The sequence below is a fragment of the Stegastes partitus genome, unplaced genomic scaffold (genome assembly GCF_000690725.1).
Source record: "Stegastes partitus isolate 25-593 unplaced genomic scaffold, Stegastes_partitus-1.0.2 Scaffold509, whole genome shotgun sequence".
Classification (NCBI taxonomy): domain Eukaryota; kingdom Metazoa; phylum Chordata; class Actinopteri; family Pomacentridae; genus Stegastes; species Stegastes partitus.
In genome coordinates this window covers 79,678-107,514 of record NW_007578240.1, presented here as the reverse complement: position 1 = coordinate 107,514, position 27,837 = coordinate 79,678, and the positions used below count along the sequence as shown (strand labels likewise).

Below are 27,837 nucleotides of genomic sequence, written 5' to 3'. Positions count from 1 at the left end.
GTGGTTCAGGAGCTGGTTTTCGGTGTTGGTTGATCGTCCTGGCAAACATTTTGTCCGGCCTTTTCAGATGTATTAACGGAGCTCCAAGTTCTGACTCTAATACCACTTTCTGCTCCAGAGCATTGTCAGGTTGCCTTCCATCCATGTAAGTGCAAACATCTCCCAGTAAAAGGTCAGCTGCTGACCTCTCTGGCCTCTGCTCCTCACACACATGCTGTAACAGCTACTAGTGTGTCCCCGCCACTCACAGCGTGGGTTTTTCCTCTGCAACCAAACACTACTGCAGATTTCTGCCTCACCGAAAGAAATAAAATAGTCCTCAGCAGTGGGTTTGCTTGTAATCCTAATACAAGCGTTCACGTTATTAAACCAGCACAGGCTTTTATCAGTGCTGTGTGTATATTCACATAAAAACGGAAGTTGGATCCGACTGTTGCTGCTTACTTCAGGTAAATCTTTCATCTCTCAACTCTTCATGTTCAGTCATTTTACCAAAGCACATTATGCCCTATGCTTCAGACCATATAAAAGATGGACATAGCTACCGTGACGTCACCCGTTGGTTTCTGCACTGAGAAAATGAAGCCAGGGTTTTGCTACCTCCTGGTTGACATCTTGAATTTTTGGAGGCAGTGACGCAAAAATCGTCGGAGGGGGGCGGAGCCATAGGAGCAGCGATTGGTCAGACGGATTGAGAGGCGGGCCCTCTCTGCCCGCCCACATTTACCGCCTTCTGCTCGCTTCGTCTGTATGGTCGCTGCCGACTGTCAATCAAGCCAGCCACGCCCCTTGCCCCGCAAAATGTTGATGATTTTTTAAAAGTTCAGTATTGATTTATTTTCAGATTGGCCACCTGATCTCTGGACTTGACCATGAAAACTAATTTTTTAAAAATCCTGAGCTGGAGGAATGCAGTATTTCATGATCTGTGATCACTTCTTTTCCAATTCATTTCTATGGGAGCCAGGGCTTTTTGGAGCCAGGACTAGCGGACGTAGTGATATTGCAGGTTTTTGACATTTCCGGGTTGGCTTCATTTTTCAGGGCCGGTTGCTACGTCCGTCTTTTATACAGTCTATGCTTCAGACACTATTTAAATGGGAAACATGCATACCAGGATGCCTGCGAGTAAATCTGGTTAAACATCTAAGAATCTGTTTCAAACATATTTTTTAAATGTGTGAAAGTCTTTCGTATCCAAGACTACATCATGCTTCATGTTATGCATGCACGCATAGAAAAACAAACTTTTATCGGCCATCCCATTCGTCACACACACACGTGGTGGTCTGGTCTTGTGGAGCAACACCTGGCGGCACAAACCAACTCGACTGCAACAAGGCTCATCTGGTTTCACAAAACTGTTTGGTGACATAGATCTCAGTTTTTTTTAGCTCCTTTTAGCACCCCTTCCCGCCCTTCCTCATCATCATATTTGTTTTTAATGTGCATGTGAAGCTAGCTAACATTAGGCGCGGAGTGTCAGAACCCACCATTTCTCCTATTTCATTACTGTGTCTTCTCTCAGCTGTGTCCTTGTGTTTTTCCATCTCAGTCTGATAGATGTCAAGTCCTTGTTTGTCCTTGTTTTCCTTCCCTGTGTTCCGTCCCTTTATTTTTCCAGAGATTTCCATTTGCATGCTAGTCATATGTATCGCATCATCTCTCCCTCAATCCTTCCCTTGAACGTTCCATCCATCTGTGCATTCATCCTTCCCCCCCTCCCCACCTCCATAGAGAGGAGGAATTTGAGGTTGGCATAGAGGAGGAGGAGGAGGAGGAGGAGGAAGAAGAGGAAGAGGCGACTCCTGTGACTGAGTCTGATTCGGATGAGCAGGAGGGGGCTAATCAGACCACCCCCAGGTATTTTAGGACACGGTGGTAACATGGAAATGAAATAATGTCCTATAGCCTTCCTATGTATCTTTGGGCTCCATGTAAAGCCTAATAAATGTCTCTTGTGTCACTGTTTTGTGTTGAACATCTGGTTGGTTTGATCTTGTGGCCTGTGTATCTGGTAGTTATTACTATCAATGAGACGCCCTTAACCCTGTTTGAAGGCTACGTTGTCCTACGTCTCTTTCATCTGCCCGGTTGTGCTTCCTTCCACTTATTCCTCATTCCTCTGTTCCTAGCCCGGCTCGACCTCCTCCATCAATCGTTCACAGAACAACCCTTCAGTCCATCACCATCACCTCCAGAAAGGAGCACGTAAAAGAGGACGAGCAAAGGAGTCGGACAGAACCACCTCCAGCGCCCACCTCCCCCTCTACCCCCACCAGCTGCACTCTCAGCCCCCCGGCCCAGCCGTCCCTGCTGGCCTCGCTGCTGGCCAGGAAAAGGTCTGTTGTCACCGTCCCAGCTACTACGGAGGTCAGCCCGCCGGCACGTGGCAGCTCCCGCCCCTCCCCCGACCGCCTGCCTTACCTGCCCCACTCTCCCTTCCACCTCTTCTCGTACGATCTCGACGAGGAGCCATCACCCCCGGCTTCCTCCAAACCCAGCGAGGAGCCGCCCAAAACGACACCTCCCAGGTCAGACGGACCTGTGACTCCGAGGAGCTTTTTCTTTTTTTTTTCTTTTATCTCTTCGACGTTTCACTTTTACTTTTCAAATTTCCACTTCTGTTTCTGGCTTTTTATCTTCGCACCAGCTTGGATCTCTCTCCACCGCTTTCGTTCTTCATCACTTCCTCTTTTCACCGGTTCTTTTTTTCAGTTCTTTGATCTCACAGCTTCTCACCTTGAGTCTGTCAACGCTTTTATTATCACCTATCATTCCTTCACATCTTTTCTTAGTTCTGCCACTGCGTCGGTAATTCACGCCTGTTTGCAGCCCTCCACTTTGCTTCCCAGCATCATGGCTCTTCCCTACCTTCCAAAAGCAGCACAAGCACTGTAGTGTCGTGCACTGATGCCTTTTCCAACCTTTCACTTGTAGCTTCTGTGTAGTCTCTCTTTATGTCTTTATTTTTCTTTCCTCACGGTTGTCATCCACTCTCCACTTTGATTTTATGAGTATAATATTGTTGTGCTAGACTTCTCTCTTGCTGGATAGGACTGGTTATCTGCAGATCAACACCTGATCTTCACTTATCTTGTCATGATAATGCTGCAGTTTACAGTTACATAAACATTTTTGCATGCTTAAGCTCAATTTCAACTATAATTAAGAATAATCTAATTTGCTATCATTGTAATTATTCCACTTATTAGTATTTTACATTTGGTACCAGAACGTTAAGCTTTAAAAAAGATAGTTGCTGCCTGCACTGGTGAAATGACCTGTCAAGGTAAATACTGTATATTTTGCCAAAGGGTCTTTTCAGATTCATGGACGACTATAAGTGCCTTTCCTGGAATTTTCCAGAGAGCTAATAGAATAAACACCGCAGCAGTTACTAATTAGGGTCACTCAAGTGTTGCACCAACAGCATTCCTGTTATGCAACAAGGTGTCACGCTCGTTTCTCGCCACAAATCTTGTGCCAACTAGTCGCTCGTTGGAGTGTTGCGCAACTGGGCGGCCGGATAAGTTGCTCACTATCCCCCCCAATTTCTCATATTTCTTTTCTCCCCCAGGAATGGAGGTTCCTCGTCCTACTCCTCTCTCAGCACCCCAAATACACCTACCAGCCCAAGGTTAGGGCGACGCACGGAAGCATCCTTAAAATACACACTCCACGGGGTGCATATCATGTGGGCACGTATACCCTCGGCAGCAGATCACAGGGTCCTGCATTTTCTGCCTCACTGTCCCCATTAAGTAAAAGCTAAAAAAAAAAAGGAAATCCCCCCCAAATCTTTGAAAATACACCCTCCGGTAGTGTAAACAGGTTCACATACAAGTTTTTATTCATGTGTGTTTGTACAAACTCACGTGTGTCACAAATATTGACTGTGTGCAGCCTCGTGGTGCCTTCATAGTGATGACACACTGAAGTGAACATGATCTCAGCTCTCTGGTTCCTGAGTCACTAAGCTCATTCTATTTTCTGCAGGAGGGCAGTCATTAAGACATAAATTATCGTATATTTTAACATGTAGAAGCTCTCCGCATGCAAAGGGGGCATGTGTTGTTGCTGTTTTAACTGTTTATCACAATGATGGTGTTAAAATAGTGCAGCAGATGAAACAGGGATGCGCTGTTTGTAGAACATATTCAAGTCAGTTGTACAAGATATCAGTAAATAATAAAAAGAAAAACCGTCTTGGAGGACATCAGACAAACTCTTTTTTTCTTCTCCCTCTGACTCTCGTCTTCAGACCTGCTTTGGGAGGTCTTCTGTCGTCGTCGTACCGGCAGCACCAGGAATCTCTGGCGGCCGAACGAGAGCGCCGTCGTGTGGAGAGAGAGGAGAGACTCCAGAAGATCGAAAGAGAGGAGAGGAACAAGCACAGGTGAGGCATCGCCGGCTTTGTTTTTGAAAGAGGCTTAAGCAGTTTCACTTGAAAGAAAATTGAAATACAACAGCAATTCACTAAAAACTGAAGCGGGACTTCTGCAGTATGGTATTGTACTTCCATAAACAAACACATTGATAAAATAATCAAAATTAAAGCAACAGAGCCTGAGACACTTGTATTAATTTATAGCTGCATAGCTTGGCTCACACTCCAAAGGAATCCTCTTTGAATGTCTTTCAGACAAAACACCCCCATTATGATGTCATCAGGCTCATTTAAAGATCCCATAATATGACTTTTGGGTTTTTCTCTTTCGATCAGTGTGTGATGTAAAAAGTTTGCAAACTTCCAAAGCCTACCCAAAGGGAATTATTTTCTCCCACAGAAAGTGCTGCTCCTCACTTGCCTGAAAAGGCACCTTTGTAGTTCAGGCTTTTCTTCCATTACTTATTTATGTCATCATGTAAAACACTGGCATGATGCCAGCCGTGCAACTGGTTTGGCACTCACTCACTAGAGACATCCCAGTACTCATAAATGTGGGGTTATGGTGCTAACTAGCCGTGCCTCGTTTTGTCGGGGCTTTTTGAGAGGAGGGCCTTAAAGAGACATGAGTTAGAGTATGAGAAGAAATACTGCAGCAATTCACACTATGAGGAGAAAAAAAAAAGTGTTTTTTGAATATTACAACATGTAACTATATTCTTGTAGACCCCCCCAAAAATAACATTATTTTTAATTCACATAATTTGGGCTCTTTAACTGTGAACCTTAATTTCACCAACGAAGACGTTCTACATGCATTAGCTGCTTCCAGTCTTTATACAAAGCTGAGATCGTGGATGGGTTTAGCTTGATATTCACTACAAACAACTTTCAACACAAAAATTCACTGGAATTCATGATTTACATGTTAAATTAAAAGAACGCTTTCATCCCTCAGTCAGAGACGGGCATCAGAACCAAAGTATTCCACCTTTAAATTACCTTATTTTAACAGGAACAGGTTAAAACAAATAAATAAAAGCAATAACTGATCAGGCTGATGATCAATCGACTCCTGATTTGAATCCAAGTGTTGATGGAATCTTATTAAACCACAGACATGGTGAAGGTAGAATTTCTTGGGTTTTCAGGATGATATTGTGCTGTTTTCTCAAAGTAAAAAGGAGATTTTGACATTTTTGGTCCCACATTTTTGCCTTTTCTTGCCAGACGTTGGGCACAGCAAATATTTAGCAGGAGCCAGTTAGCTTAGCTTAGCTTAGCTTAGCTTAGCACAAAGAAACGAGAAGCAGCCTCATATTTAATGCTCTAAAAAAATCAACATGCATCCCATCTGGACTTCAACAGACAATCAGCCTGGTTTGATATTCAGCTTTTGTTTGATTATTAAACTGATTGCTGATGAAATTAAATTAAAATTTGATCTCCTCATCTAAGTCTCAGCAGCACAACAAATAATATTTCCCCAAATGCCAAACTAATTCTTTGAAGAAATCAGAGTTGTTTCAGTTGTATACTTCTATACTATAATAAGATAACAGAATTCATATTAATGTTGATATTGTAACGGATAAAACTGAATTTAAACCACAATAAATAGATTATAGGTTATAAAAATAATCACAGAATAATGACTCGTAAAAAATATGAATCACACTGTTGTGATTTTTAAGTATGTGAGGGCAACAGTCTGAAAGAAAAGCTGTTGTCGTGATCTTGAACATAGAATTATGGGTTACTCAAGTGCTTCAACTGCTTGCGTGCATGATGTGCAAACATTTTATATTCACACTGGCAGGCCTACAGAGCACCGCAGTGATGTAAAGTTTGATTATTATCTTTTAAAATTCTCTGTTTGCGTGTCTCTCACAGTCGCGACCATGTGGACAAAATGGAAGAGGCCAGGCTCGCGCGGGAGGAGAGGTAAGTGTGTGCACTGAATCAAAACACAGAACAGCTGAACCCGCTGGGAATATGTTAGAGCCGGTGGTTTGAGAAGCTCGGTAATAGTGTAATTGTTTTCAGGTTAAAAAGGTGCCCTTTGGTGCCAGCGGCTGCAGGGATACGGAAATGATTTTCTTTGCCTCGTCTGCCTGTTCTCTCCTCTCTTAAGAAGCTGTATTTTAAATGCTGCGCGCTGCCAAGGGGCCTGATTGTTTTGGCTGTGCGCTGTGATAAAATCTGATTCCTGGATTTGTCAAGCTTTTCCTATTGAATTGCACGTGGCACGTACACAGCCACGCTTTTCACTCAAACATGTGTACGCACGCAACGAGGATTTTCACGAGGCCAATAAATTGATGTTTGTGCGCAGATGGGAATCGCAGGAAGCGAGAGATTCACTCAAGAGGGCATGTGAGGTCACATTTAGGACCGAACGTACGTGATGCAGCCATATATATATAAGGACTGTTGAGAATACTTCATTACATGGAAAGCCCTCTTTCACACAGTATCAACAAGTTAGAGCAAAAACAACAAACAGACGACGATAGAGACAAAGGAAGACAAACTAAGATTGGACTCAACGACAAGAATAAAACTGGTAAAAAGCCAGAGATGAGATACTGAGTTAGCATGTGGAGGATGCAGGATCGCTGAGATGTGTTTATGTTGTGTTTGGGTGTCGTGGTTATCAGAAAAACATGAGTTTTTACCCCGTCTCACCTCCCAGTGGGGCGCGACTGCCTGCCAAGCACAGCACAGTAACACCTGGACAAAAAGGACTTGATGGCTTCAACAGACAACAAAACTGGTTGTTGGACATTAGTGCAGTCGGAGTGAAATGCTCGTACACTTTGTGCTGTAAATCTTACATGTATATATTACATGCATTACAGTTTTGCCTAATTCTGGTGTAGCTAGTTTAATCTAAGACACTGCATCATGTTTTATAATCTGATTGTTTGGTTGCTTTCCGATAAATGTTGTTATAGAACTACAGGGAAATTCCCTATTGAAGTAAATTACAAGGATGTGAAAAGGCGTCCTTAAGTGCAGTAAACCTACATTTCACGAAACCCGATAACACATGCCTGCATTACAGTGCTGCCCGTTTATTGTCATACCCTCGGCCAAGGATGGAATTATGACTATATCCGGGATATTCCAATAAGTGGGCCTTTAATCAGAGGGTATACAGAGGATTAACTTATCACGATTAACTAGCTGAGCAGTTCAGTTATGAGTGACAACATGCCCTGCAACAATGTGATTCTCTTTGATTTCTCTTTGACAAACAAACAAACACGTCGCCTTCCACGGCTGACCAGGGGTGTGATAACACATGACCGACGCTCTGCCCGTGAGCCGTAACGATCGGCCGACCGTGACTAAACGGGCAAAAGTTATTCCTGGAATCAATTTCAGGGAATTTTGTTGTGACAAAAACCAGGATTATGACATTATTCTATGACAATAAACAGGGTTAGGGTTAGCTATGTATGAAACGATTCGGGACTTTGATATTTTATGATTATTAACAAGATATTTTAGCAGATACATGCAGTGCGCAGCTTTTCAAAGAGTGATATATGGACACGCACAGCGCTCACAGCAGGGAACCGGCCTGTTAGAGAGTGTTTTACAAACTTTCACTCGCCACCTTTGTTCGGGCGGTCGGCTCGCTCGCTCAGTTTCACGCTCAATCACACGCACGGACGCACCGCCGCGCACACATATACGGGTATCTGGTTTCCTCAGACCTCTGAAGTGGCCTGATGCTAATGAACTCTGAACAGAAGCTCCACACATTCATGGTGCGGTGGGAAAGAGGAGGGGTTAGAGAAAGAAAGAGAGAGAGAGAGAAGAGGGTTGACTCAGTGCCCTAAATCTCTGTTCTGGGCAGCAGGTTGAATGGTAAAGTTTGGTACAAGGAGAAAGGGAGGACGAGAAGAAGAGGGAGGAAGAAAAACAGAGGAAATGGACGAGGAAGGAGAGCTGATGGAGGCACATCTTGAACAGGTTTAGTCTGATTCACTACTGATGTTGAGCCTTTCAGCAGCCAAACTAACATTAAACTCTCCTAAATCTCCCCCATTCTTCTCTCCTGTCGTCCTTTCCTCTCTGCTCTGCTTCCTAACATCGTCTCCTCTTCTTCAAACTGCCTCTTGTTGTATGTTTGGACCGCTGCTGAAAGCTGAGCGTTTGGCTGGACAGGACAGGAGAGGGGAGCAAAGGAGGTGAAGCCTTTAACTTCAGGATACGAGTGATGAATGCGTCGAACGCTTTGTGGACGATTAATGAGGCGAGGTAGAGGAGTGAGGTAGGGCTGTCATGTCGAGAGGTAAAGTGGCATGGCAGCTGCAGAGGAGAAAAAGAGTAGAGTGTTACAGGTAAACATTGCAGATTGGGAGGTTTTAATGAATTCGGATGCCTTGGCAATGAGTTGTAGTTTAGCTTAGTGCAATTTGGCAAACACAGAGGACAGGACTGGTGAGAAGACAGAAGGTGGATTGTCTCAGGTTCTGGTTTTGCCTCCTTCATCCTTCCTCTCTCTTTCAGGTATAAAAACGTGGAGCGTCTGGCGGCGGAGGAGTACGAGAGGGATCGCGTCCGAGTGTCGAGGACTCGTCCTGACCTCAACCTGACCTTTGAGCCCTCGGAGGCCTGGCCCTCGTCGTCGCGCAGCAGCACCCCGTCCTCCTTCGCATCCCAGGAGGACACAGAGGCTGATCTTGAAGCAGAAACTCCCGCCACTCCCAACACGCCCTCTGAGACCGGTAGGACAACTGAAAGCACCGTTTGATGAAGTTGATTGAACTGTTGCTTTGACGAACGACACGCTGGGGATGCGGTTTATGAACAAATCGAAAACTATAGTCGCACCCATTTGTTTTCACATGACAATATACATTAGCATCCAGCATCACTATGGCTCTGCTCCTGCAGTTTATTTTGCTGATGCACTCCATAGCTGCCAGACTGTGCATACACATCCCTCTGCACAGTGTAGCTCCAAGACAAATAATAATGCCTAAACACACTTTTGAAAGGAACGGGACTTGAAGATTTCCGTTCTGGCTGATTTGGTGCCATCCACGGTTTAAGAGGTTACAGCAACATGACAGGAAACAATCACTGGGGCTGAAAAACAGCAGAGGGGCAACGGGTGTTTGCAATTACAGTGCAGCCAAACAAACTCACATTATTTTAATAATGAAGGGAGTCAAAATAATTGCACCGTAATCTTATTTTATGCCGAGCATGCTGTGAGTATTTTTTTTTAACTAAAGCGCATACAGAGGTGTCACCTTGCTGAGGAGCTGTGTATGAGAAGTTTGTCTCTTTGTGGCTGCTCCCTTTTGTAACATGACTTCATGCTGTGTCTGAATTAAAAATAGCAAATTGACAATGGGTTAGTGTACATACACATTTTGTAAGAGCTTGTGTCAGTAAGATATATTTATGAACAGCATTTTTTGTGAATTCTTTGTGCATTTGAATGTAAATCCAGCCAAAAAATGACAAACTCTCCCACAAACATTACTGAATTTTAAAAAGAAAAAGAGAAAAGATGCTCTAAAGTTATCTCTCTGTGTGAAAGTCGTCTTAGTTCAGCCGACTTGAAGGACTTTGAATTCTGCTGGTTTGTATTTTTGCAGCGTTATAATTAAAACCAGAAGGTTGTCAGTTCAATTCCCAACAGTGTGCCCCGAAGCAATCATTCTACACCTTAAATTGTTTCACTTTACCGCTTGCTGTTTAAATTACCATGTATTCATGAGCGCAAGGAGGGAGACAGACGATGGAAAATAGTAAAGGAAAGGAGGTGGATATGGGTGAAAGGGTCAAATAAGTTTTTTGAAAGACCTTTTTGAAAGTGTGATACCAAAAACATCTTGTGCAAGAAACCAGCCTTGTTTTGGAGTGCATGTGCAGCCACGAGCTGAGGCGCTGCAGCTCAAACAGGCGAGTGTATGAGGCCGTCGTGTTATTCTAACCCGGGCCTGCATCACTGCGTGGACTGTACTGCTGAGCTCCGCATGTGTACCGTGTACGCGAGCGTGTTTTGACGTAAACAGGAATCTTAATTCTTCATTTCCTGATCATATCCCGGTCCTGCGACAACCTGGCTTTGTGTACCTGCCGTATTGTTTACATTAGTGCGTGGGCGTATGTTTTCGTTTTTTTTTTCTCGTCGGTGTGTGTCGGTGAATGTGTGTTTGTGTAGGGGTGTCCCATGTGCAGCCTTAACAGACGCACCTTTAAAATCAAAGACTGACATGTTTCAAACTGTATTTTATTACAGATAAGTCACACACTGCACAGTGTGGTTCTATGACTGCTCTCGTGCAATTTAAGTCAAGCTATGAGAGATGAAAAAGATCCTGAATAAACCCTTATACGTTTTATTTTCAGACCACCTTCAGGTACACAGCCTGCAAACAAGAGAAACAGTTTTAGGCTGTCTTTATTTCTACTTCTATAAATTTGCTCAACAAGCAATAACCCAGCCTGTACTCCTAATGTGTCCGGCTGTTTTATCTTATTTTTATTTATTTTTTTATTATTATTTTAGGGACTAATTTTTGTTTTACTACGTGGTTGATAAGGTGCAAAAATTCCCACAATTTTCCCTTTGGGGACATTAAAGTTTATCTCATCTTGTCTTAAAATAACTTTTTTTTTTTTTTTTGTGTGCCAGGAGAAGCTGATGACTCCAGTGCCAGTGTAGAAACCGAGGAAAAGGAGGCAGAGGCCGCTGCTGAGGAGGAGGAGGAGGAAGAACAGAAGGAAGAGGAAGAAGAGGAAGTGCAGGAGGTAGCGGCGGAGGAAAAAGGCGAAGAAGAAGAAGTCGAGGAACGTGAGCAGGAAGCGGAGAAGGAGAGAGAGGAGGCGGAGGAGGACAGTGGCATCCTGAGCGACAAGGAGCGGCAGAATGAGGAAGTGAACGAGAAGGACAACTGCTCGGCTTCCAGCATCTCCTCTGCCAGCAGCACTCTGGAGAGGGAGGAGAGAGGGAGCAGTGAGAATGGTTGGTACTTTTTACCACAAAGTATTGCATTCAAAGTCTAAGAATTTCTTTCCAAACTTTGCAATACTAATGAAGATAATGCATTAGTAAAGTGGATTCTTAATTCATGTAGTAGTTAAGACTCTTTGGTGTGAAGACTCCCAAACAGTGGCAGCAACATGCATCGCAAATTCCTTCTGACATTGTTTTTCTCTTAACACCCTCTTTCTCAGGCTTGAAGGAGGCAGAGGTGAATGAGAAGTGCAACAAACTCCTCAACAGCAAACTCTTCATGCTGGACATGTTGTACTCCCAGAACAAGAAGCCCAGCGACGAGGATGAGGAGGAAGACGATGTGGAGAAGGAGAATGAGAAAGGAGAGGGGGAGGACAAAGAGACGCAGCAGGACGCTAACGGAGAACTGGGCGACAGCCAGGAGAACGACGACAGCGATGACAAGTCGGACCATCGCAGGAGCATCCGTCCGTTTGCGGAGCGGTTTGGAGACTTGATCAAGGGCCTCAGTCCGACCAACGCTCACCTGGACAGCCCCGCCAACGAGCCCCCTCCTCCCCCGCCCAAAAAGGAGTCCGACACCATCTGGGACCAGCTCCTGGCCAGCCCTCGGGAGCTGCGCATCGGGGACATCAACTTCACCGACCTGACTGAGGACGACGACAAGGACATTCTGGATGCCGTTTCGATGGGAGGATGTGGCGACCTCCCGCCTCCGCCGCCTCCTCCACCCTTCATCCCCCGCTTCCCTCCACCCCCACCCATACTAGGCAGCTGCCCCCCACCCCCTCCCTTAATTGGCATTATGAGGCCTCCGCCCCCTCCGTCCTTTAACGCTACTATTCCGGTGCCTCCTCCCCCCGAGCCGCCTCTTTTCAACAAAAAGAAGAAGACGATCAGACTCTTTTGGAGTGAGGCGAGTAAAAACACAAACACAGTTTTCATGAACCCAGGACGACAAAGGACTTTTCATCTATCCATTAGCGACAGAGGACAGGAGGATATCCCAGCTTTAGGCTTTTTTTCTTAATGTAATCACAGTTTTATGTCTACATATATTCAGACATGGAAACTCTAGGTGAAGGGTCACAGATCCAAAGTCCTTACAGGCATGTTTGGTCACTTGGTACCTATCTTGGCGACACTCCCGGCTAGTTTTTTGGTAAATCTAAATGACATAGCTGTAATTTGAGTGGTCAATGTGACATTAAAACTGCATGCATAGAATCATCAGTCACATGTTGGTAACTTTGCCCTAAAATAAAGTTAGAAGCATTTTTCCCTCACAGGTTATACTTTGCATGTGCACAGTTTTACAGCACCACACTTGCGTCGGTGCAACAACACAACTGAGTGGATGTTTCCTGGTTCGGCTCTTACAAACCACATCATTGGCCATTGATTCTTTAAATGCCACCTTTTAAGATTGGTGACAGAACTGTTACAATGAGTTTTTAATATTCACGATTACTGTAAATACTTTCACAAGATTTTTGTTTTGTCAGATATACTTGTGCTAAAGACCAAGATAAAGACTCCTTAAAAATACCTGCATGTTTTCATTAGCTAGTTAAGATTAAGGACTCAACAGAAACAATGACTCACTCGACATGTTCCTGTTACTGCTGCCTTTTGTGGTTCTTTGTGTTCACAGTCTCTCATTTACCTCTTTTATTGTAGGAAATGGCGGTCTGACACATGTCTCGACCTAATGCAGTCCATTCTTGTTTTTGTTTGCGATCAGGTGCGTCCGACAGACAGCCAGTACAAGGACTACAAGCGCAGTGGAGACTCATTCTGGTCCAAACTGGAACCGGTAAAGTTAGACACTGCCAAACTGGAACACCTGTTTGAGACGAAATCAAAGGAAATGCCAGTTACAAAGGTAAACAAGCAGTGCCTGAAACCGGTTCAGAGAGGTTGGAGGCATCAGTTTATAGTTTCACTGTGTATAACTGAATGTATACCTTGACTCCAACTACTGATCTCAGTGGCAGCTAACAGATAATGTTAGTCATTTTATTTCTTCATAAACTAAAGTGACTTGTAAGTGGAGTTTGATAAAAAGTTTTTTAAGAATTCCTCCTACAACCTGTGTGCAGTATTGTCAAGTTTCAATTTCCCGACTTTTAAGCATTACATTTGAATTTGTTTGTGAATCAGTGCTGCTTGAAAGTGGTGCTAACTTAACAAATTAGAACAACATTGTTTTTGACATTTTTATCCTGGTCACTACCCACCACCACCACGAGACAGTTAATAAAATTCTTAACGTTGTGTGGTTATATAAGGTTTTTTACAGTTGTGTCAGTTCCTCATGTAAACTCCTCAAGTCTATCAGGTGTTCACATACTTTCTATTTAGTCGCTGTAACATTTTTGTACTTGATTGACCGCTACTTTTACACCAACACCTTGCTTCTGCCAGTCAAGCATTCTATAGGTTTCGTGTCCATTATCTCCCATGCTTAAAAGCTGATGTCTTAAGGGTTAAGCAAGGTCACGTGTGTGTTTTGATCCTGATCAAACAGGGCAGTTTTGAATCCTTTGTAATTCTCAAAAAAGCCTGTTAATGTGAAAAGTATGGTCCGCAAAGATGGGGAGCTGAAGGCAGGCCTCTCACGCTTTGAACTCCTGAGCGGCCGTTTCAAAGCCGAAGCGGTCGATAGCTCAGCTCTACTTGGATTTTGGGTTACATGTAACGTGACAGTGTGATGGTGGTCTGCCGCTACAATGGGGAAACAGCTCAAGCAAGGCTCTCAGTTAATCCAAGATAGAGGACCACCAGTATACTGAAGCCATCAGAGGTTAAATGTTGCTTTTCTTCTGTCCAATGGTTTTCTTACCATACGAATTGAAAATATGTAGTTTAAACATTAACAATTAGAAACTTCAAAATCCAAACTAGTTCTACTACTACAGGAAACATCTTAAAAGAAGAGTTGTACTGGGGTTTGAGTCTGCTGGTCTCCATGTGGGGAATATACAATACCCAAGTGGCAGTAACAAGGTGTTAGCACCTACTCTGATGGTGTTGACGTGTTATGACTTCCTTCCTTTAATAGCTTATAATGGCCTCAAGTTGCCGGTGAGGTCATCTGTACACATATAGTAACAATATGTCCACAGACCTACCACACATACACATAGAACATATAGCTAGCTTGTGGTGGTATTTCCTGCCCCCACTACCCATATAGTCCCCCCAGCTGCAGTCAATGTAACCTGAGTGATGATCCCTCTAATCCTTAGGAGCCCGTAAAGCAGACCACACGGAGAAAAGCAGCAAGGTTGGAGAAAAAAGGCATTGACCCGCTCTGTCTTTTTGTGTCCCAGAAAACAGCAGCCGACGGCAAACGTCAGGAGATCATTGTTTTGGATTCGAAGAGAAGTAACGCCATCAACATCGGCCTGACGGTTCTCCCTCCGCCTCGCACCATCAAGACGGCCATTCTGAACTTTGACGAGTACGCACTTAACAAGGAGGGCATAGAGGTGAGAAATTCAGAAAATGAACGAGAAGAAAGTCTCAAATCCCTCCTCCCACACATCACCCCTATATGTTGCCGTCTCCTGATGTCTCCGTGGTCCCTCTCAGAAAATTCTGACGATGATCCCCACGGAAGAGGAGAAGCAGAAGATCCAGGAGGCCCAGCTGGCCAATCCCGATGTCCCGCTGGGCTCCGCAGAGCAGTTTCTCCTCACTCTGTCCTCCATCAGCGAGCTGTCTGCCAGACTCCAGCTCTGGGCCTTTAAGATGGACTACGAGGCGACAGAGAAGGTCTGTTCACACATGAGAAAGTACTTTTAACAGCTAAAACTGTCAGATACAAGTATTAAGAAGGAAAGAAGGAACATTTGAAATTCTTTTCTTAAGAATGTTCTGTCAAGGAGGAAAGACCAAACCGTTACCAAATGCACATTTAAAATCCTCCTCAGCAAGCGAAAGTGGTTTTTATTAAAGCAGAAACAGACTTTGCTAAATGAACACTGTGCACCATCGAGGTTCAGAGTAAATGTGCACAGCATGTGTGCTTTGGTGTGTGTCTTATACCCGTGTCAGTAAGTATCAACATCCCTTTAGTACAAACAACATCCGCAAAACATCAACATAGTTACAACGTAACATCATAACAAAATATGCACGCTTATTAGCAGCACCACTTCTTCGTCTTCTTCTGGCACACTCGAGCAAAGAATGCATCCAGGAGGAGAAGTTCAAAGTCAAAACCCAGAGAATGAGAAACATGCTGCCCCTCCGTTGATGTCCTGTAAATTTTACGGCTTCCAGCAGGATGCAGTTGTCTTTAATCTCACCGTTCACGACCGTGCGTTCAGCATAGCGCCGCTCCCGACTCGACCCCGTGGGGCGGTTTAATGGAGGGCGACACACCATGCAGGGACAAGGGGACATGCACACAAGAGAACAAGCTCCACAAAAAAAAAAATAAAGGTCCACATAATCAGAAGCACGTTTGATAGCGAAGGCTGACCGAAGCAGCAGCCTTTAAACAGCCTCCCATGACCCTAAACAAGAGCAGATGATCTGTGGTGACGGATGAGGTGCACCTGTTCACCACTCATAACTGCAAACACATGTTTTTGGGGGTCCTAATGAACACAACTAATGATGTGTGTGTCATGTGTTTTTTTTTTCCTCTCAGGAAGTAGCAGAGCCACTGCAAGATCTAAAGGAGGGTATGGAGCAGCTGGAGAAGAACAAGACTCTTCGCTACATCCTCTCTACGCTGCTCTCAATTGGAAACTTCCTCAACGGCACCAATGTGAGTCATGACTTATCACAGGTTCACGTCGTCATAGTGTGACCCGATGACAAGGCTCCTTTGTTTGTAGGAGTAGTTTGTAGCAGTTAGAAACATGATCAGTGACTTTAACGGAGTGGGAATTTTCCAATTGACACATATCATTTGGTAGGAAGAGACGTTGTTTACAAATACTGTATCAGACGTCCTATTTGCGCCATTTTTACTCACTGTGGCTTTATTTTCCTCTACTGAGACAGCACAAACATGGCTAGAAGGAGAGAAAAAATGGCTAAATCCTAAAGAAAACAATAAAGTTACATTTCTTTGATTATTTGTTGAAAAAAAACAAATCAATGTGCACAGCATGTTTCCAAGTACCCACAGGTGTCAACAATATTTGGTCTACAAACTGTAGATATAGTTTACATTTTTCATTTGTGTCCATACTTGTCTTCTATCTGCTTTGTGTAAACACAGCCTGCAGTTCAGCCAAGTTCAGCTAAAAAGTCCCTGAATGTCTTTCATGTGATTGTTGGTCTCAGCTGAATGAGTTCACAGGTTAAATCAGAATCTGAGTCGTGAAAATCGTTTGTTTTTGGCAAAAAGTTAAATCAGACATGTAGAATAGAGTGATTTTGCATTTCCTGATGGAACGGCTCTTCACAGATGAACAGATAAAGTTGAAAATTTCCCAAGTCAGTCTGTTTTTACAGGTTTAATAATAATTGATCAGATTTACATAGCGCTTTTCTGGACACTCAAAGATGCTTTACACTGTCAATTATTCATTCACACACATTCATTCTGGTGGTGGTAGCTACGATTGTAGCCACAGCTGCCCTGGGGCAGACTGACAGAGGCATGGCTGCCATTCTGCGCCTACGGCCCCTACGATCACCACCTCAAGCAATCCATTCATACGCATTCACACCAGGAAAGGTGGGTGAAGTGTCTTGCCTAAGGACACAACGACCATGAAACAAGCTACAGGGCAGAATTGAACCGCCGGCCTTCCGATCATTGACCGACTCGCTCTACCAGCTGAGCCACAGCCGCCCCCCCAGACTTTGATAAGTGGTGTTGTCTTGGAAATTTTTCAAAAAAGATACCAATCCTTTAAAGGAAGGTTTTAGGGTTCAGACGGTTAAGGTTCATACTAGAAGAGAAGAGCCAGATGATTTCTTTGAACGCTTTTGTCACATTTGAATGCATAATCATGATTTCTTTCAAAAACCATTCATGTGTCCAGGCTAAAGGCTTTGAGATGACGTATTTGGAGAAGGTTCCCGAGGTGAAGGACACAGTCCATAAGCAATCTCTGCTCCACCATGCCTGCTCTGTGGTGGTGGAAAACTTCCCTCAGAGCACCGACCTCTACTCCGAGATAGGAGCCATCACACGTTCTGCAAAAGTAAGCTCCACACCCGTTATTAGAGATGTTGTATGCAATGCAAGTTAAGCTTACTGGACGTGAGCAAACAAGTCAGAGCATATTATATTAAGACACGCGAAGCTGTAAAGTCGTTGGACCTGCTTTGCTCCACAGTTCTGACAAAAGCACATCATCAAAATGCTCCACTGACTGTGTCACTTTATACGAGAGAGAGGCTGAACTGTTTGCTTTACTCAGTTTGAATTGTTTTATATATTCTGGAAGAACTCTTCCTGAATTTGACAGGTTTTAAAGGCGCACTACAGATTTGAATGCCTCTGAAGAGTTTACACATTCAAACAATGCATGCTGGGTAATCCAATGTGCTAGTCATGCTTCTCTAAAGGTTGATTTGTGAAGTTTGGTGAGTGCATTTGTCAAACTATTTCAGATTGTTCTAAAATTGTCCCAAAAATAACCAAGTTATTGATAAAAAAGGCTTGACTTGTGTGATATTTCACAGTTTAGCTGAGTGACAGGATGCAAAACAGCAACTGAGTGCACTTTCCTAAGTTCAGCTTTGGATGCAACGTGATCAAAGTGCTTTCCTTGTCAGTTACATTTTTTCATCGCCTTGTCCATCAGGTGGACTTTGACCAGCTGCAGGAGAACTTGAATCAGATGGAGCGGCGCTGCAAAGCCTCATGGGACCACCTGAAGGTGATCGCCAAGCACGAGATGAAGCCACAGCTGAAGCAGAAGATGTCTGACTTCCTCAAAGACTGCGCTGAAAGAATCATCATCCTTAAGATTGTTCACCGCAGGATCATCAACAGGTACTTCACCTCCCAACACTTTGAAAGCCTTTCTAGGTAAAGTCTAGGGAAACCAAAATTGTGCTGCCAGTCATTAAAATACTATCATGACTATGTTTTTACCTGCTAAAGCATTGTAAAATTGAGATTGAGACTGCTGAAGGGACAACTGTCATCGTTCTTCTTCTCTCTTCCTTCTCGTCCCAGGTTCCACTCCTTCCTCTTGTTCCTCGGTCATCCGGCCTACAGCGTGAGAGAGATCAGCGTCCACAGGTTCAGTAAAATCCTCAGCGAGTTTGCGCTGGAGTACCGGACCACCCGAGACCGCGTGCTGCAGCAGAAACAGAAACGCGCCGACCACCGCGAACGCAACAAGACCCGAGGGAAGATGATCGTGGACGTCAACGCTCCTGTGAGCATCACACACGCAGAGTTTCTTCCATAAAGACGCACACAAATTCTTTCCTTTTCTTCCTTTTTCCAAATCTTGTGCTGCTTTTTACACTTTTTCCTCTTTGTTTTCTTTGATCTATTCTTTGACTGTCGCTCTTTATTTCCTCTGTAGTCGGATGATGAAGAGGAGCGCGAGGTATCAGCATGTGTGTGTGTGTGCATGAATGCACTAACTGTAACTACATTGCTTTTCCTTTAAAGTTCTTACTTTAACATCTGAATGAATCAGTTAACAGGATACAGCAGGCACTGTAACCTTTACAGGTTGGATGTTTGTCTTGGTGCTTCAGTTCTGGCTTGTTTGAGTCCAAAAGTCCACATTATTTACCGCACGAGCAGCCAGATTCTGATCCTCTTTCATCCCGTCTCCCTCCAGCAGGGTGGTCGATATGGCTCGAGCAGCAGCAACAGCGCCCCCAGTTGCAGCCAGGAGAGCGAGCAGCCTCAGGGTCTGGACCATGCTGAGGATGCTGCAGAACACGAGAACATGAAAGCGGTGCTGAGAACCAGCCTCAGCGGTGGCGACAAGGAGGGCAGCGGGGTACCGGGCCTTCGGACACGGACCAGATCACGGCCAGGACGGGGAGGTGAGCGAGACAGAAAGTTCCTTATAAGAGTTAGTGTTCTCAAAAGGGTTTCTTTGATTATTAATAAACTTTTATTTGTTCATACAGGTCGCACTATGCAGGCATGGACGCCGCCTACTGAGGACACTCAGATCTGTGGAGACGATGCCGCAGATGAAATCATGGAGCGTATAGTGAGGTCGGCCACTCAGGGTCCAGGAACCAGAGCCCAGCCCCGCGAGAGGAGGAGGTCCAGAGCCAACCGCAAATCATGTACGACCTAAAGGAGCCTCCCATATCTATGCTACGTACTAATTTTCGGCAGGCTTTGTAGTGTGTTCAAACTGGTAACATTACATGCTGAGGATAAACAGATTTTTGAGCTGTGGACCGGCCACGTGGTGGTGAAGCAGCTCCAGGAAGACCTCAGCCAGAAATAGCTTGTGATTGTTGATATAAAAATAGTTTTGTTAAGATGAGAAGATCAACACCACTCTCATATCTGCCTGTTACATGTGAACGTACAGCAGACAGTCAGTTAGCTGAGCTAGAAACAGCTGCTAACCCTGTGAAAACTCACAAAACAAAACAGATTGTCTCAGTTTTCTGTTTAAAACTAAGTAAAACTGATGTGTGAGCTGAGAGCTTAACCACCTGTAGATAAGCTGCTAGCGTAGACAAGTACACCACAGTGCATCACAACGCTTATAAAGTCGTCCTCAAATTTATTCACCCTCCCGTTAAAGAAGAAAAAAAAAGCAGCTGTCACTGAAATAAGTTGAAATTGACACAAATAAAAATAATTTAAAATGTAGTGAAAATCATGACCTTGCTTTTGAATTGTGGTTTAACAGAAATACTTTTTAAAAAAACAACAACAACAAAATAACAAGCAAACAAGCATGATGGGACCCGTAAACTAATATTTAGTTGAACAACCCTTTGAGCCAATCACTGCGATCAAGTGTTTTCTGTAACTCCCAATCAGACTTCTGCACCTGTTGACAGGTATTTAGATTTCACTGCTCATCAGCAAAGTGCTCTAATTTGTCTGGGACTGTTTTGTTTGTTTTTTAAATTATTCTTTTCAACCACAATTCAAAATCAACGTCTTATTTCACTAAATTGTAATTTAGCTAATTTTTATTTTTTATTATTTTTTTCAGTTTGTAGTTATTTGAGTGACGATTGTGAATTTTACCTTTTCTTTAATGGAAGGGTATGAAGAGGACGACTGTATACAATTACCATCTTGATCTTTGTGTATCACTTCAAGCAGAGGCCTAATCATGTCATAACCGTTTGCTTTGTCTTTTCCTCTCTTCTAACAGTGAGGCGGACTCTGAAAAACGGTCTGACACCGGAGGAAGCTCTTGCTTTGGGGCTAACTGACGCTCCAGACACATAGATGTGATCGTCCCCCTGTCACCGGTCCTCGCTGTTGTGGAAACACAGCTATGAATGCGACATCTCTGTCAGCCTTTGCCACACTCTAGTGTTGTAATTCACCAGCCACGAGCCCCTGTAGGTTTTTGCCAGCTGCTAATTTTCGCCCAATATTACTGAGTGAAGAAGCTTTTTGTATTCAAAACAACAAAAACAATCTTCCAGGAGAAAGAGTGGAGGTGAAGCAAGAACGCATCACATCGGTTTGGCAAGGAAAACAAATGTCTAATTCAGTGATGCTGCCGCTACACTGAATGGAAACTTTTTTTTTTTTTTAATGGATGGAAACACATTTTAAATGTTGCATTAGTCCAGAGGGATTTTTGCTTATGAGTTTCTGCATCTGCGAGTTCACCACTTTTCATTTATTTAAGCTGTGAATTTTGGTAAGATAAGATTAACGGGCTAAAGAGGAATTTTAATTTGTACTTACACAGTTTCAAAGGATCCCAGGAGGTCACACAGACAAAGAAGCGAGCAAGAATCATCCAAAGTGAAAATGCTTCAGTGGCTGCACATTTGAAAAGTGATGAGCGTAGCTGTGTTTTGTAGGAAGAGTGAAAGGTTTTCAATCTGATGAGTGCCTTTTATTTAAAAGGGACAGCGCTGCACCTTCTTACCATCTCTCTCTGTGTGTTCACCTCCTGCTTCTCAGACGACTCACACATGTCACCTTCACAGGTGTAGTTACAGCACAGTTAACTTTCTCAGTATTTATTTGCAAAGCTCTGACATCTTGCACCTTAATTAACATCAATAGTCTGAAAAGAACGACTGATTGAAAACAGAAAAAAAAAAACAGGAAGTTGTTGTCTCTGTTTGTAAAGTGTAAAAAGACAAAAAGCTATGGACGTTTTTTAAAAATTTTAATAATCTATTTTGAAGGACTTGCAGAGAATTCTGCATTAAATGTGTAAATGCCCTCGTCAGCTGCCAGGTACTAAATACTGTACTTCTACAGTATGCATGTTTAGTGCGGTTCATGTTATGTATTATTTTTGTAATTTCTGTAGAAACTTGTATTATAGTCTGAGAAAAAAAAAAGGAACAAAAGAGGCTTTTTCTGTGAATAGTAATTAAGAAGAAAATTCATGAAAGACATGGTTATATCAGAAATCCTTGTTTTTACCGTGTTGCTCCTCGCTGAGGGCAGTATTTGGACATTTGATTTAAACTCTGTGGTCATGTCGTACTCTGTATAAACTTGAACAGGTCATGTAACAGTGTGGGAAAAAAAAAAATCAAATCCAGGCTGAAGTGTCCACTCCTCTCACAGTCCAGCAAGAACTGGGAATCACTGCATAAATGTAGTGAACTGAACATGGAAACATGGTTACAAACACTTTCACTTGAAATGCTGTGTATACACATTCTGCAATAAAAAAACAAAACAAACTGAGTGAAAAAAGCAGACGTGCATGTCATTCTTTTCACTTCTTTATCTGCTGAGTCATTTCCTACTACGTGAGCGGTTCCATCGAGCGAACTTTGGACTATTAAGCTGCCACAGACTGTATAACTGCTGCTCCCTTCACAGTATTTGTGCAGTTTTTGTGTCGCTCTTGTTAGTGTTTCATTGACTCAGTGCTTGTAGTATCTGTAGTGCCTGCATCCATGGCTGAGTCAATGAGGCTACTGTGGGGGTCTGGATCCCCTCCATGCTGGCGTGTTATGATCGCTCTGGAGGAAAAGAACCTGCAGGGCTACGAAAGCAAGGTGCTGTCCTTTGAGGAAGGAGGGCACAAATCTCCGGAAGTCCTGGAAATCAACCCAAGAGCCGAGGTAGGTGTAGAAGTAAAATGTACAGCAATAATGATGAATTTATATCAGCAACTAGTCAAAGACTGAAATGATAGAGGCAGTAGGTGCAACTATCATTTCTGTATTTGGTATTTAAATGCAAGTATTAAGTTGCTTGTAAATCTCCCCAGTGAGGGCTCAATAAAGTTTATCTTACTTCATCTGATCTTAAAATACATAAGGGTGATCTCTGGATAGCAGAACAGTTTCCTGTAGAAAGAGAAACAAGCAAAAGACCAAAATCCTCGATAAGTAAATCCAGGTAGAACGATAGACTGTAATGACGTGAACTAAACCCATACCAAAAGTACAGGCACCGCCTCATGAACTCACGACAACTAAAGTTAGTACAATACTAAGATTCAAACCCTTTATTTTTTTAATGCTTTTTATGTCCATGTTCATTTTTGAGGACAGTCCTCCTCGGCTTGGAGGATACTGTGGACAGATGTTCTGCATTCTTCACAGACAATTTTTTTTCAGCTGCTTTGTGCTGGAGGGGTTGTGTTGCTCTGCCTTTATCTTTTAAACACCCCAAATGTGTTTTATTGGATTCATTTCAGGTGACATTCTTGGTGAGGTCATAGTTTTTCTCTTGTATGATTTTGGCAGCATGTTTTGGATCATTACCATGTTGGAATATTCCTGTTCTACCAAGCGTCAACAGACTGGGAGTCATCTGGGCAGCCAGCATTCTGCTATATGCAGCTCAACATCATCACACTCTCGCCTCTGTGCTTCACTGCCAGGACGATACATTCCCTATGGTACCTGACTGGGTTCTCACAAAACACTGTGGAACCCATCTGAGTGTGCAGATTTGTCTTGGTCTTGTTCAAAGAATTCAATGTCATTATCCATCAAGCGTTTTTTTTTTTTCATATTATCTTGCAATGTTAAAAATTGCAGTTTTATGCCAAAGAACAAGCAACAGTTTCTTTCTCCACTTTGTATTCTGCCCACTGAGGCTGATGTTGTGCAGTGACCTTCGTACTATCTTGGCTGTCACTCAGATTTCTACAACCCCTGTGAAGTCTGAAGCACTTGCCTCTCTGTTTTTCAGAGCCACATTGTGCAATCAGTACACTGTCCTTGGCTCATTCTCTACAACCTGATTACTGCTGCAACTGTGTTTCAGCTGATTTTTAGTTGGTCACAGATCTTCCTGTGTCCCTTTCAATCTTTGTGAAGTCTCACAATCAGGATTTTCAATTTTTCTGACAATTCTTTTACATTTCGAGCCATGATGTAAGCATACGGATCGACACAACTCATAGGTCCAAAACTAAAAAACAAAAAGTTCAGGTGTTCATAGGTCATTTTCTAACCATGTTTGGGTAATTAGGCTAATGTGTAAAAGGTGAGCTCTGTTTTGTTTCAATGATCACAGGTTTTCTGACTTGTCACAGGTGGACTCCCTGTTGTTGCATTGAGTTTCTATTTTGGGGCCTCTAATTTTATTGTTGATAAGAGAAAAAATCTACCGTTATTGCAGCGATTGAGACATGTAATGATGCTAATAACTCCAAACATCAAATATAGAGGTGTTTATTGCAAATTTATGGCAATGCAATACACTCTCTGGTAACCTATTACACATTTACGGTAATGGTGTGCAAATCTACTGCACTGCACAATGACCAGTCTAAATCCTGAAATCTTATCATCATCGCAATTTCTTTCCTCCAGCTCCCTGCATTCAAACATGGAGACAACATAGTGAACGAGTCCGCTGCAGCATGTTTGTACCTTGAGGTAAACAGCCGAAACTAAAAGTGAAACATATTAAATGGTACACAATATGTTTCTTGACTTTAAAGTCAGATCCTCTTCTTCTCTGTCGTAACAGAGCCAGTTTAAGTCTCAGGGCAACAAGCTGACTCCTGACAGTCCTGCACAACAAGCTCTGATGTACCAGCGCTTGATGGAGGGTATCCTCCTCACTGCTAAAATAGGTGAGTCCACGAATACTAGCACAGAGTGAAGAGGGATAAGACCGATGTTAATGATGGTAATATTGGATGTTCTGTTTCAGGTTACGTTGCCTTCTACGACTACTATTACCCTGTGGGGGAGCAACATGACTCCACTATGAAGAGAAACAAGGAAAAGCTGACCACTGAGTTCAAACTCTGGGAGAGATACCTGCAGAATGTATGAGTATGAAGCGTTCACACACAACTGCAGACGCCATGCACCGTGCTAACTGCAGCGGTTCTTTCATTTGCTCATCCAGGTGTCTTCAGGCTCGTACCTGGCGGGGCCTTTCTCCTTAGCTGATGTGGTCGTCTTTCCTGACATCGCCTACGCATTTCGTTTCGGGTAGGTGACTGATTTCGCTGGAAGATTGAGTCCAGTCTGCTCTTTCAGTGACATGATGACTTTTTGTCCTGTCTTCAGGCTGTCTGCTGAACGTTACCCCAACCTGGCCAAATATTACAACCTGCTGAAGGAAAGACCCAGCATTAAAGCCACTTGGCAGTCAGAGTGGATGGCCACGGCACAGGGTGACGATGCCCTGAAGGACATCTGAAACTCGTTGCATTTATCTCCCATTGCAGGTCTGCGAGTCTGCAAAGATAATGGAAACATTTGTTGTGTACCACATCTGTAATTTTTAATTTGCCGTGTGAATTATCCTAAATTGTCTCACATGAACGACAAATCATCTAAAATGGTTTTGTTTCTAAATGAAATGAGCACAACAGGGGGAACATGACTCAAATAAAGACTTCACAAGACATTTTGACCATGTTTGTGTTGTAGTTTGTGTTGTTCTTGATTTTGACACCAAGATTTTCATTTTTGCCGCAAATGTGCATTGGTTCCAAATATTGGTTATGCTAGTAATCAAGGAATCGGCCCCCGAGAAACCCGTATCTGTCAACCCTTAATCTTTACATTATTAATAGTGAAGCATCAGCACCAGGTAGGTTTGAGATCCTTTATTTGTAATTGTAAAGAACAGATCATTCAGATGATTATTGAGCGAGAGAGGAAAAAAAAAAACAAGTTCTGATACACAAACCTGGTTTTGATTTTTGCAAAATGTCTTTTTCGGTGAGGTATTGAAAAGTAACCATGTAGACGGTGGGGAAAAGAATTGCTGTTTGGTGGAGCTGTTAAGAACTCATAGACATAGGAGGAGCTTCAGGAAAAAACAAAGAGTGAGGTCCAGCTGCCTTCCACTGAAGCTCTTCTTACCTGGGTGACTGAGAATCTGTACAGACAAATCACACACATCGGAAATGAGACCCCAACTACACATTGTTTTTTGCAAGAAGCCAAAAAAGTTTAAAAATGTGTTTAACAATGTGTTTTATTTTGAAATTTCTATCATCCATTGTGTCAGATCTTCATCTTAAACACAACTAAAGCTTCAGATAAATGTAGTGGAGCATAGAAAGTACAATATTTCTCTCTGAGATGTAGTGGATTTCAAGTATAAAGTAAAGTGAAAATACTTAGTGACAATGCAAGTATCTCAACTTGTACTCAAGTACAGTACTTGGGTGAATGTAGTTGGTTGCTTTCCACCACTGTGCCTACCAAGGTCGTCAAATTACTTCAATTTTTCAATTTAAAGAGCTTCATTTATAAATCTTTTCTGAAGTCAGCTGTGTTTGGCTTTCTGTCTATGGACTGTAAATAGAAGTGCTACTTAATGTTGTGTTCATTGGTTATATTGAAAAAACAAAAACAAAACATGTTATATTTTGCATGAACATAAGGGTTTCCTCGCCATCAATGAACTTAACATTGAGAAACACTCTTTAAACACCTGTAAAAATGCCTTTTAACACATTTTAAAGGAAAAAGAACATCAAAAAAAACCAAACTTCCACCTTTTTTTAGATTTATGTACGTGCTTATATAAGTGGGAGGAAGGAAAACACTCATAAAAAGCTTCCATTGGGGCTCATATGGTCATTTAAAAACAAGTTTGGGAGCCGTTGCTTAGCGACATACATTCAGTAAAGCTTCATTAGTGCCGTAAGCACATATGGAGTGATGGCAGACAGAAAAAATCTGTACATACATGCAGACATGAAACACATTTCAAGCTGCGAACACCACCTCAGGCAGCTTTGCACATCTGCACGTATGTACCGATTGTTTAATCTGTCATTGGTCTGTGTGTGCTCATAGCACTAATGAAGCTTTATGAGATGTATGTTTGCGAGTAACCGCCTCCAACCTTTGTTTTTAGATTTTGGTAATAAAAGATAAAACACACATCACAAGGTGAAGTGAACAACACTGATTATCTCATTACAATGGCACCTTTTAAGCAGTGTTATCTATCAGGCAGTAAGTGAACAGTCAGTTCTTGAAGCCTGCCAAAAGTGGTCAAAGGAAAAAGGTGAGCCGACAGAGGCTTTGTGATGCTCCGGGCAATGTTCCTCTGGCAGCCAACAGGCTTAATATTCACGTATGAAGAGTTTAAAGTTCACGTATAAAGAGTTTAATCTCTAAACCATTAGATGATAACTGTTATTATTCCTTTTTGAAAACCAATTTATTGAACTCAGGCCATAAATTAACTACAGGTGTTGCATTTCCCTTAGTGCAAAAACATCTATTTTGGTGCATCGCAGGAATTTCAGTGTTTCTGGAATGATAAATAAATTAAAATCCCTCATGAATCCGTTCATTCATAAATACTGTCAGTAGCAGTGTCTTCGGGGATAGGACATATACTCAGGGTTGTGTTATTGTCCTTTGGTAGCTCACTGCGCTCCACGTTTTTTTTTCCTCCAGTTAGAAGTGCCAAGAGATGTCAAGTTCATTTAATGAAACTCTGATGTCAAAGTTTCACTGAATGCAACTGCAATGTCTGAGTAATTATTGTCAAACATGGACAGAATTCTCCATTTTGAAATCTTCTCCTGGGCCATTTTGAGCAGTGGTCACCCAAATAACCAAAATGTTAACTGTTCCTGTGCACACCAGATGATCAGCAACATTAACAAGAAACTAACATATATGGGAAGTCTCACATTCTCACAGTTTTCAACTAGCCTTTATAAATATTTTGTGTGCACCCAAAGAATTTCATGGGCTCCATCTTGATGCCCCTATGACTACATTAAAAGTACATTAATAGAATTTAAAAAACAAAACAAAACAAAAAAGGTAAGGCTGGTTTATTTGTATAGCACAATTAGTGCCCGAGGCAATTCAAAGTGCTTCACACAAAACTATACGAAGACAGATAAAGTCAATCCACAAAACATAA

The 27,837-nt window shown here is 42.8% G+C and overlaps 3 protein-coding genes across 5 annotated transcripts in view; all 3 read left to right on the top strand.

The window, feature by feature from the left end:
* fhod3a (formin homology 2 domain containing 3a) overlaps positions 1-22,206 on the top strand; it is a 58,276-nt gene extending 36,070 nt beyond the window's left edge. The window contains exons 11-28 of one of the 3 annotated variants that reach the window (XM_008287608.1): positions 2,136-2,534; positions 3,581-3,640; positions 4,265-4,399; positions 6,284-6,334; positions 8,915-9,132; positions 11,058-11,387; positions 11,600-12,297; positions 13,126-13,266; positions 14,717-14,875; positions 14,979-15,161; positions 16,045-16,164; positions 17,396-17,557; positions 18,164-18,354; positions 18,541-18,745; positions 18,899-18,922; positions 19,163-19,373; positions 19,461-19,625; positions 20,684-22,206. In XM_008287608.1, the coding sequence (XP_008285830.1) occupies positions 2,136-2,534; positions 3,581-3,640; positions 4,265-4,399; positions 6,284-6,334; positions 8,915-9,132; positions 11,058-11,387; positions 11,600-12,297; positions 13,126-13,266; positions 14,717-14,875; positions 14,979-15,161; positions 16,045-16,164; positions 17,396-17,557; positions 18,164-18,354; positions 18,541-18,745; positions 18,899-18,922; positions 19,163-19,373; positions 19,461-19,625; positions 20,684-20,760 (3,529 nt within the window). In that variant the 3' untranslated portion in view covers positions 20,761-22,206. The remainder of the gene's footprint in view (positions 1-2,135; positions 2,535-3,580; positions 3,641-4,264; positions 4,400-6,283; positions 6,335-8,914; positions 9,133-11,057; positions 11,388-11,599; positions 12,298-13,125; positions 13,267-14,716; positions 14,876-14,978; positions 15,162-16,044; positions 16,165-17,395; positions 17,558-18,163; positions 18,355-18,540; positions 18,746-18,898; positions 18,923-19,162; positions 19,374-19,460; positions 19,626-20,683) is intronic. The other 2 variants (XM_008287606.1, XM_008287607.1) reach the window with 2 other exon arrangements.
* A 94-nt stretch (positions 22,207-22,300) lies between these two features.
* On the top strand, positions 22,301-25,352 carry LOC103361507 (glutathione S-transferase A-like). The gene is made up of 6 exons (XM_008287601.1): positions 22,301-22,580; positions 24,288-24,353; positions 24,448-24,553; positions 24,634-24,752; positions 24,835-24,920; positions 24,999-25,352. Exons 1-6 carry the CDS (start codon positions 22,413-22,415, stop codon positions 25,129-25,131), a joined length of 678 nt encoding a protein of 225 aa, XP_008285823.1. The 5' UTR covers positions 22,301-22,412; the 3' UTR covers positions 25,132-25,352.
* Positions 23,082-27,837, top strand: part of LOC103361509 (glutathione S-transferase A-like) — a 20,215-nt gene continuing 15,459 nt past the window's right edge. Inside the window, exon 1 of the mRNA XM_008287604.1 lies at positions 23,082-23,088. The gene's annotated coding sequence lies outside the window, so the exon portion shown is untranslated. The remainder of the gene's footprint in view (positions 23,089-27,837) is intronic.